The sequence below is a fragment of the Ursus maritimus genome, unplaced genomic scaffold (assembly GCF_017311325.1).
Source record: "Ursus maritimus isolate PB19 unplaced genomic scaffold, ASM1731132v1 scaffold_325, whole genome shotgun sequence".
Taxonomy (NCBI): domain Eukaryota; kingdom Metazoa; phylum Chordata; class Mammalia; order Carnivora; family Ursidae; genus Ursus; species Ursus maritimus.
The window spans coordinates 6,653-15,800 of NW_024425842.1; the positions used below are offsets into that span (position 1 = coordinate 6,653).

Sequence of the window (9,148 nt, forward strand, 5' to 3'; positions counted from 1 at the left end):
TTGATTTTCCTATGGTGTCTTTTGGTGTCAGTTTCTGTGATACTTGGGTTGCAACAAGCTACGTGTGACTTTTCAGTTTCGGTTGGTTGGTTGAACACCATTTTTCAGTAAATATTTCTTGTTTCCCTAGGCATTATGGAAGGATAACATGTACCAGAAGAAATAGGAAGCAGCAGCTTTGAAGCCTGAGCAATGGACCTCGGCAGCCCCCACCTACCATGGCTTAACTCAATCTCACTGAACCAGATCCAACACTCTTGGCTCCCTGGGCTTGCTACAGCTCTCTGATCCTTAGCATCGTCTTCAATTCCAGCTAGAATGCTGCGTCAGGCACTTCGCAGACTTGGTCAAAAGCTGGTGCGCAGACATCCGCTGAAGAAAGTGTTTGAGTATAAAACTGGCATAAAACTGAGCACTCTGGACTTAGTGGCCCTGGGTGTGGGCCGCACAGTGGGTGTTGGTGTGTATTTCCTGGCTAATGAGGTGGCCAGTAATCAAGCAGGACCATCCACTGCGATCTGCTTTTTGGTGGCGGGCCTGACTTCATTGTTGGCTGGGTTGTGCTATGCAGAGTTTAGTGTCCGGGTTCCCCATTCTGGCTCTGCATATCTCTACAGCTTTGTCACTGTAGGTGAACTCTGGGCTTTCATCACTGGCTGGAACCTCATCCTCTCCTTTGTTGCGGATGCATTCGTTTTGGTCCAGGCCTGGACCATACCTTTTAACATCCTGACTGGGACCCGGATCTCTGAGACCCAGCATGAGACCATCTCAGAGCAAGTTCCCCAATTCTTTGCAGACAATGTAGGCTACTTTTTTGTCCTCTTTTTTTTTTTCTTCATAGAAATTCGATATGTGCAGTGGGGTGGGTTCTTCAGAATTTTCGAAGTGTTGACATTGGTGAAACTAACATAATATAATAAAAAATATTATTATAAAAAACAAAACAAAACAAATAGTGTAGAACGGTTCCATAAGTTAAGAATTGACCCTCCTTATTTATAGTGTGTGCTTGTTGGAAAATCATCTGGGCTCTGGAGGATTTGTGCCTTTTGGCTTCCAAGGGATTCTCCGAGGATCAGCTACCTGTTTCTATGCATTTATAGGTTTCAGCATTATTGTTACCAGAGTCAAGGAATCGCACATTCCCCAGCGTTCCATCCCCATGGGCATTGTGGTTTCACTGCTCATCTGCATTTTGGTGTATATTTGTGTCTCTGCGGCACTTACACTCATGGTGCCTTACTATCAGCTTCAACCTGGGAGCACCTTGCCTGAGATATTTCTCCATATTGGCTGGGTCCCTGCCTACTATGTTGTAGTTATTGTAATACTTTGTAATATTTTTGTCTTTGCCTCCTGGAACTTTACATACCCCATACGTGTGATGATACACATGATGGCAGAGGATCGCCTCCTGTTCCCTGTCCTTGCTGGGATTCGTACTCACACATATGGCCGCATCATAGCCATTGTGATCTTTGTCACTATTGCAGCAATAATGGTATTCTTCTTTGCACTCACTGATCTTCTGGACCTGAGGTCAGTTGGGACCCTGATATCTTATTCCCTGGTAGCTTTTTGTGTTCTCATCGTCAGGTATCAGCCTGAGAGGAGGAAGGAAGAAAATGAAACAGAGGTACAGGAGGAGAATGGGGGAAATGAGGCACAGGTGCAGGAGGAGAATGGACCTGCAGCAGAGAAGCTGACTCTACAGGCACTATTTTTTCCAGGCAGCCCCACCCCCACTCCACTCTCTGGCCGGGTTGTCTATGTTTGCTCCTCACTGCTTGCTCTGCTGCTGACTCTCCTCTGCCTGGTGCTGGCCCACTGGCCAGGTCTGCTTTCTGGAGACCCAGGTCCAATCACAGTGGTCGTGCTGCTCCTGGTGCTCATCACTGGAATCACTGGGGTCATCTGGAGACAGCCACAGAGCTCCACTCCCCTTCCCTTTAAGGTCCCTGCTCTGCCTCTCCTCCCACTTCTGAGCATCTTCATGAATGTTTACCTTATGATGCAGATGACAGCTGGACCCTGGCTGAGATTTGGTGTCTGGATGCTGATTGGGTTTGCTATCTACTTCAGCTATGGGATCCAGCAAAGCCTAGGCATTTAACTGCACTTAAGGGCCCAAACTGTCGACCTTGACTTCAGCAGTGCCAGTACTTATTTGGCTTGACGTCATCAAACCTGAATGCAGTCTGGTCACCTGCACAATAATGGGAGTACTCTGAGCACATAGAAATCTAGGGCTCCTATGAGATATTGGTGGGGGAACCATAATAGAGCTCTGTAGTTTTGGTACAGTGAAGGATGTGTCTTGGCTCTCTCTCTCTCTCTCTCTCTCTCTCTTTTTTTTAACTTTCTACTTTTCAGGTGTGTCTGTAGCTGCTTACTGGCTTTTACAAAATTAGTATTAAAAGAAACTTGAAATAGTGTTTTCCTTTTCTTTGGTTAAATATCCGCTAATGAAGGGAGTGCCTAGCTGGCTCAGTCAGTAGAGCACCATTCTTGATCTCAGGCTGTTGAGTGTGAGCCCCACATTGGCTGTAGAGATTACCTAAGAAAATACCCAGTAGCAGAATTACTGAATCATATGGTAGTTCTGTTTTAAATTTTTTGAGGAATCTCCATAGTGTTTTCCATAGTGAGTGCACCAATTGACATTCCCACCAACAGTTCACAAGGGTTCCTTTTTCTCCATATCTTCGCCAACACTTGTTTTTCTTGTCTTTTTTATTTTAGCCATTGTGACAGGTATAAAGTGGTATCTGATTGCAGTTTTAATTTGTATTTCCCTGATGATTAGTGATGCTAAGCATTTTTTCATGTGTCTGTTGGTCATCTCTGTCTTGTCTTGAAAACTATTCAGGTCCTCGCCCATTTTTTAATTGGATTATTTTTTTTGTATTGAGTTGTATAAGTTCTTTATGTATGTTGAGTATTAACTTCCTATTGATATATCATTTGCAAATATCTTCTCCCATTCAGTAGGTTGCCTTTTTTTTGTTGTTGATGGTTTCCTTTATTGTGCAAAAGCATTTTAGTTACATGAATTTGAAAAGATATATGCACCCCTATGTTTATTGCAGCATTATTTACAATAGCCAGGAAATGGAAGCAACCCTAGTATCCATGGATAGATGAATAGATAAAGAAGATGTAGTATATATGTATGTATAATGGACTGTTACTCAGCCATAAAGAACAATAAAGTCTTGCCATTTGTAACAACATGGATGGACTGGGTGGGTATAATGCTAGTTGAAATAAGTCAGTCTGAGTAAAACAAATGCCATACGTTTTCACACTTATGTAGAATTTAAGAATTAAAAAAAATTAAAATGAAAAAAGAGAGACAAACAAACAAAAAACACTCCAGACTCCTAAATGCAGGGAACAAACTGGTGGTTGCCAAAGGGGAGATACGTAGGGGAATGCATGATTTAAGTAAAGGGAATTACAAGTACACTAATCTTGATGAGCACTGAGAAGAGTGTGGAATTGTTGAATCATTGTATTGTGCACCTGAGAGTAATAAAAGAGCACTGTATGTTCATTGTAGTTCAGTAAAAAATAAAAATAAAAAATAAAAGAAACTAGAAAAAGACCAAAACCAGACGAGATAAGGTCCCTGCCCTTAAGAAGCTGATACTCTAACACAAGGGTAAAGCATAGCTGTAACAAAAAGTACAAAGTGTTGTCATAAGTAACATACAAACAAAGTGTCGTGGGAATTCAGAGTGGAGAATGATCATTTGTGGCTGGCACAGAGGTGAGGGCTGATTAGTGAAATCAGAGAGTACTTGTAGAGGAATGGCATTTGAGTTGGCTCTCTCCAAGGAAGGACAGGATCTTTCCACATGTGTGTAGCAGGGAGCGATTGTAGGCAGAGAGAACAACACCAGGAAAAGCACACAGGAAAATGAAGCAAGCTGCGGAGCTTGAGTCTTGGCTGTGTGATGGGACAACAGAGCAGGCACAGGTTAATGGGAGCCAGAGCTTTCCTCTGAGCACAAAGCACTTCGGCTTGGAACCCACTACCAAAATCCGTAGGATTGGCACTTCTCTTAGTGACATCTGCATTCTTGGACTTTAAAGTTCCTCTACTGTTGTCTGCTGTGGTCCACCTGTTCAGAAAGTGCACAGCTGAGAGCCACATGTCCTGGGTTCTCCTCCTGTTTCCACTACTAACTAGCAATGGGACCTTGAGAAAGCTGCTCAGGTCGTTCCATGCCCTGCTTATTTATCTGTAACAGGAGAGGTCAAAATGAACATTTCTCAAATTCCACTTCCTTAACATTTTCTAGGATTTCCTCTGGTTCTTCTGTCTTGTTATTCTCTTAACTAGGTCTCTCTCCTGCAGGGATCTGAACCTATATCCTGCTCACTTTCCACTACAACCCATTGTTGGAGCTGTACACATCCAATAAATAAATAACGCCCCATTTTCCCTCCTATGTTTGGAACCACCTGATAATCATGACATAGAGACAGATGATTAAACCATCAGCTATAGATCTGCAGCCTAATCGGCTTGCTGCTCCAGTATCCCTTACACAGAGTTACTCCTCATTGCAAGTAGTGCCGAGCATCCCTCACCTGCCATCACAGGAGAGTGTGCTTTCATTAGTTTTTCTCCTGTATGAGCAGGTTGGATCGCATTTGTCCAGTGGGCGGGTTTGTTCTGGACAAAAAAAGGAGACCAACAAGAAATTGGAAGAAGCTAAGCCTGGTATGCTCAGTGTGTTGTCTTCACTTCATTAATCAAGGTCCCAGTGAGAGAGCCCCGTGGAGAGTGGCCAGGAATAGTACTCTGCTCAGTGGTGCTCCGACTTCAGGGGGTGCCATGACACCTGGAGTGCCTGTGAAAACAGATCCCTGGGCCCCTGTCCCCAGTGTTTGGAATTCAGGAGGTTGGTGGGGCCCAGAACTTGTACTTCTACCAAGTTCCCAAGTGATGCTGATGCTGCTGGTCCAGGGAGTACACTTTGAAAACCAAAGCCCCAGCTGAAGCCTCCTCATTTGTAAAGATGAAGTGAGAGAAACAAAGTCACCCTTTGTACGCTCACCTTCATTTAATGACACATTTATATTAAAATACCATCGTTAGTCCTTTCACAGTGGGCAAATCATAATGAATACGCTCACAATTATATGTCTATCAAATTAACACCATGTACACTTTAAACATCTTATAATTTTATATGTTAATGGTACCTCAATAAATATGAAACTGAAAAATAGCATACCACAGTTATCTTTATTTTCTTTCTTTTTGTTCCTGATTATAGATCAGGGTAAGGAGTGTATCCTGTTCACTCTCAGAGCATCTTGCTGGGGGCCAGGCACATAATGAGTATTTAATAAATTCATCTTAAATTGAATGGAGCCTTACATGTTTCCTTGGTACAGAAAATTCTCCTTTCCTTCAGGCTAGCATGTGCTACTCCTTTATTTTTTATTTTATTTTATTATTTGTTTTGTGGAAAATTAAAGGATTTATTTTTCATTCATTCTGAAACAAATACGTTTTTCTATGCCATATAGAAAACATGTGATCTTTTACAGTAGGGCTAAGAGAAGACGCTGGTGTCAGTCTTTATGTTATTATTACTACCTTAAACTTCTGGATGAACTACTAAACGTTAATACACATTCTTTGCACAGATATGGATGATGATCCTTTCTATCCTGTGAAAGAGATTCCTCTGGCAGTAAAAAACAGTCTACCTTTCAGATTTTCTTATAAGATAAAGCAGCAGTTGGTAAAGTAGCTGGTTGCATTAAGATATTAAGAATCTGTGGTAAATCTATATTTAAAGTATTTTTTCCAAACCTGACCCCTTCTCAAGCTTAAAACATACTGATTGTTTTGGTCAGATTAAAACAGCACAACAGAAGATTAAATTCAAGTCATGCCACTGAGAATAAGAAACAAATTGTGTAGCAGTCATTGCCTCTGAGTCATGTTAGGCAGAATGACAAATGGATGATCATATGCATGATGACAAGGTAGTCTTTGGCTTTGGATAGAGGTCCATAAATATTTTGCACATGCTTGGAGTACATGGACGTCCAGTTTAAAACTACCTTCTGGAGACTTCCTTGACAAACAGCATTTCTCTCCATCCAGAACTGTATCTGTACCCAGCATCTAGAACCAGACCAGGCACTTGTAGTTTTGCCCTGTGCAGCTATGCCTGAGTTCTGGTGACTGTCCTGTCTGTTCCATCCCCCTGGAATCTTGCTCAGAACAAGGAGCAGGTTGTACATTTCCTCTAGATCCAACAGTAAGAACAGTGTTGTTCATTCAAGGAGCCACAGGGAACATACAGCCGTGGGGCAGGAGAATGCCTGACATGACCTCCACTGGTCCTGCTCCATCTCTTCTCATGGGGTGTGGAGAGGGGCTGGAAGGACTGAAATTGGTAGAAGACCCAACCATCTCCACCTGATTCCAGGGAATCCCTGAAGATGAGACTGTCTCCAGTGTGGGCACAACAGGCATCCTTTCTGATGCAGTCAGTTTTATGCTTTGGTATAGGAGGGCCAGTGCTTTTCTATTGTATTTAGGTATGGGGCCTGCCCTGGGAGGGAGGGAGGGAAGTTTCTTTGCTACTTGCTGAATTTCTCATGTTCCCAACAGGATGTAGGTGGCTTCAGGCAAGCCTGCCAGAGGCCCGATTACCCATATACTTACCTATTCCTTTAGATGCTTCTTTGAGGAACTGGTGGAGAAACCTTGTGCGTGCATCTGTGCTTCTTTGGGGAGAGAGAATTGATAACCCATAAGGGGAGAAAAGCAGCCTGAAATAGGAGGACATCAGACCTGGATATAGATTGAGGCATCAGTATTCTGGAAGGAAAGGTCTTAGTAGAAACAGAGAGAGGTACTGGTCAAGAGACACTTCTTGGAGGTTTATGCCTATGGAGCAACTTGGGAAATAGAAGACAGATAGGTAAGTTGGAAAAGAAATGGGACAGTAATTCTAGGCACATGGACCTTTAAGAGTCACGAAGGAAGTAGACTCTTGGGAAGGATGTGTTTTCAAATTTGAAGGGAATTTATGTGCCAGGTTTGTATTGTTTGTTGTGCCATGGAACCAGATTTCTGATTCAGGAAGGGATGAGATATGATTCTTATTGCCATCTGGATGAATGACAGATAGAAGGATGTGGACAGATAGACTCTTCCTGGGAGACAGTTGTAGCAGCTGCTACAGTCTTGTAAGCCAGCAGTGAGGGTGTCACCTGGGAGCTTCTTAGAAATACAGAATCTCACGCCCCTGTGCAGATATGCTGATTCAGAATCTACATTTTTAACAGGATCCCAAGTGATTTGTATGGTCTTTCAGGTTTGAGAAGCACTGACTTCAGCTGATGGAGGACAGAGGTCTGGCCTCAGATGAGCACTATGGAAGGTCTGAAAACTCTGGAATTGGGAGCACAAGAGGAGGGGCCTAGGCTGGGGAAGTGGAATTTGGGGAAGAGGGAGAATTGTGCGGTCCAACTGCCCTCCTCTCTCCAGGCCTCCCATGCCAGTCACTATAGAAGGGTTTAGCACTCTGCCTACTGTGGGGAAAAAAGCCTGTGATGCCCTCTCTTGAGTCGGCTTGGTCCTTAGGGGCTTCCCTGGGGCAAGCATTGGGTGAGTGGGGATTGTTGGCAATTCTGTTACCCTTCCATCACATGATGGCCTGAAAGGGACTGGGAAGGTCATATTAGTCATGTCCAGCCTCAGGGTTGTTCTGTCCCTTAATCAAATGAGTGATAATATGATGATACTAATTGAGTGTGATTGTGTGTGTGTGTGTGTGTGTGTGTGTGTGTGTGCATGTTCATATACACAAACCCTGAGGGAGTTCCATCAGCACTGAGGAACCAGCTGCCTTCCACCCCTGGCCCTGGTTGGTGTGTTTCTAGGAAACCCTGAGATTTATTTTTCATCACCTCTCAAAGAAACCTTAACGAGTTTCCTTCTGGAAAGTTCATGGCTAAGATGCTGGGCTGCTGTGGAGCCCTTTACATCTGCTACAGTCAGAAGACTACAGTCAGAAGAGGTTTGCAGAGAAAGAGAAACAGCAGCCGCAAGGAAATCCCCTCCTGTGTTTTACCCTCTAGCCTAATACCCAGCTACAGTCATATGCACACCACCCACAGAACCACCTCCCCTCTCCTAGAACCGCCTCATGGAAGGTACTAAGAGAAGCCATTTTATTTACTTCTTTGCTTCCAAGGGGGACTCTTTCTTTGAAACAACCCAGAAAGAGAAGAATTAAGAATTATACTAATTAAAGAATCTAGAGTGGAAATTATGAGAAACTGATCATTTGTGAAACTAATTTCATAGAAAGCAACGAGCTCTGACAGAAGCAGGGACAGTAAGAGGAGCTCAATGTCACTGTTACTTCTTTAGAAAACCTGAATCAAGGCTCCTGGAAGCAGGAGGCAGGAAGACCTGCATGTGGTGTGAAGGCAGAGACAGCGCAGGAACCCCTCCTCCACCTTCCAATGCCAGTGCTTGGGAGACTGTTCTATGAGGGATTTTTATGACAAACTGTAGTTTACATGTGACAATTCACCTCATCTCTTGTGCAGAGAAGGAGGAAAAATAGATATTTACTGACATAGAGTGTCAGAAGATCCAGGAAAATTGACTATGGAGTTGGGAGGAGGGGTTTCTCCCTTTCCCCAGGTATGCAAATTACCTGACTTAATTTGTGTGGTATGTGCTTTTCCACCCTTTGTGCTCTTCTCATTGATGAGATTAAGAAACCTTTTCATTCTTATTAAAGATCTCAGTGGGGGGAAAGAGGAGATGAGAAATATAGATGGAGGCATAATGGGTACCATGTCCCATCTGAACCATTGCCCCTTCGATAAGATCAAGTGGAAGAGAAGTGGGGATAAATGGAACCCGAGTTGGGACCCAGGTCCTGGCTCTTGTCCTGTGTATTCAAAGCCTCCAGATTCTGCAGTTTTATCTTAAATTTCACTGGTCCTTGCATTTCACTCTCTTATGATGAACAGAAGTTTAATATCAAATGATGCCCAACGTCATGAAATCCTTCCCCGTAGCGATGTCTTTCCTTGGAGTTCTGTCCTCCCAATGTCTGCCTATTAAAATCCTACACAATCATCAAGG

General features: G+C 43.4%; 1 protein-coding gene across 1 annotated transcript; it reads left to right on the forward strand.

The window, feature by feature from the left end:
• Positions 1 to 318: 318 nt before the first annotated feature.
• Positions 319 to 2,494, forward strand: LOC103680843 (cationic amino acid transporter 3-like). The gene is made up of 2 exons (XM_040619393.1): positions 319 to 804; positions 983 to 2,494. The coding sequence occupies exons 1-2, from the start codon at positions 319 to 321 to the stop codon at positions 2,114 to 2,116; spliced, it is 1,620 nt and encodes a 539-aa protein (XP_040475327.1). The 3' UTR covers positions 2,117 to 2,494.
• The last annotated feature ends 6,654 nt before the right edge of the window (positions 2,495 to 9,148 follow it).

Coding starts and splice junctions, on each gene's coding strand:
- LOC103680843 (XM_040619393.1), top strand. CDS start 319: ATGCTGCGTCAGGCACTTCGCAGACTTGGTCAAAAGCTGGTGCGCAGA. Junction 805..982: donor CCCAATTCTTTGCAGACAAT/GTAGGCTACTTT, acceptor TCCATAAGTTAA/GAATTGACCCTCCTTATTTA.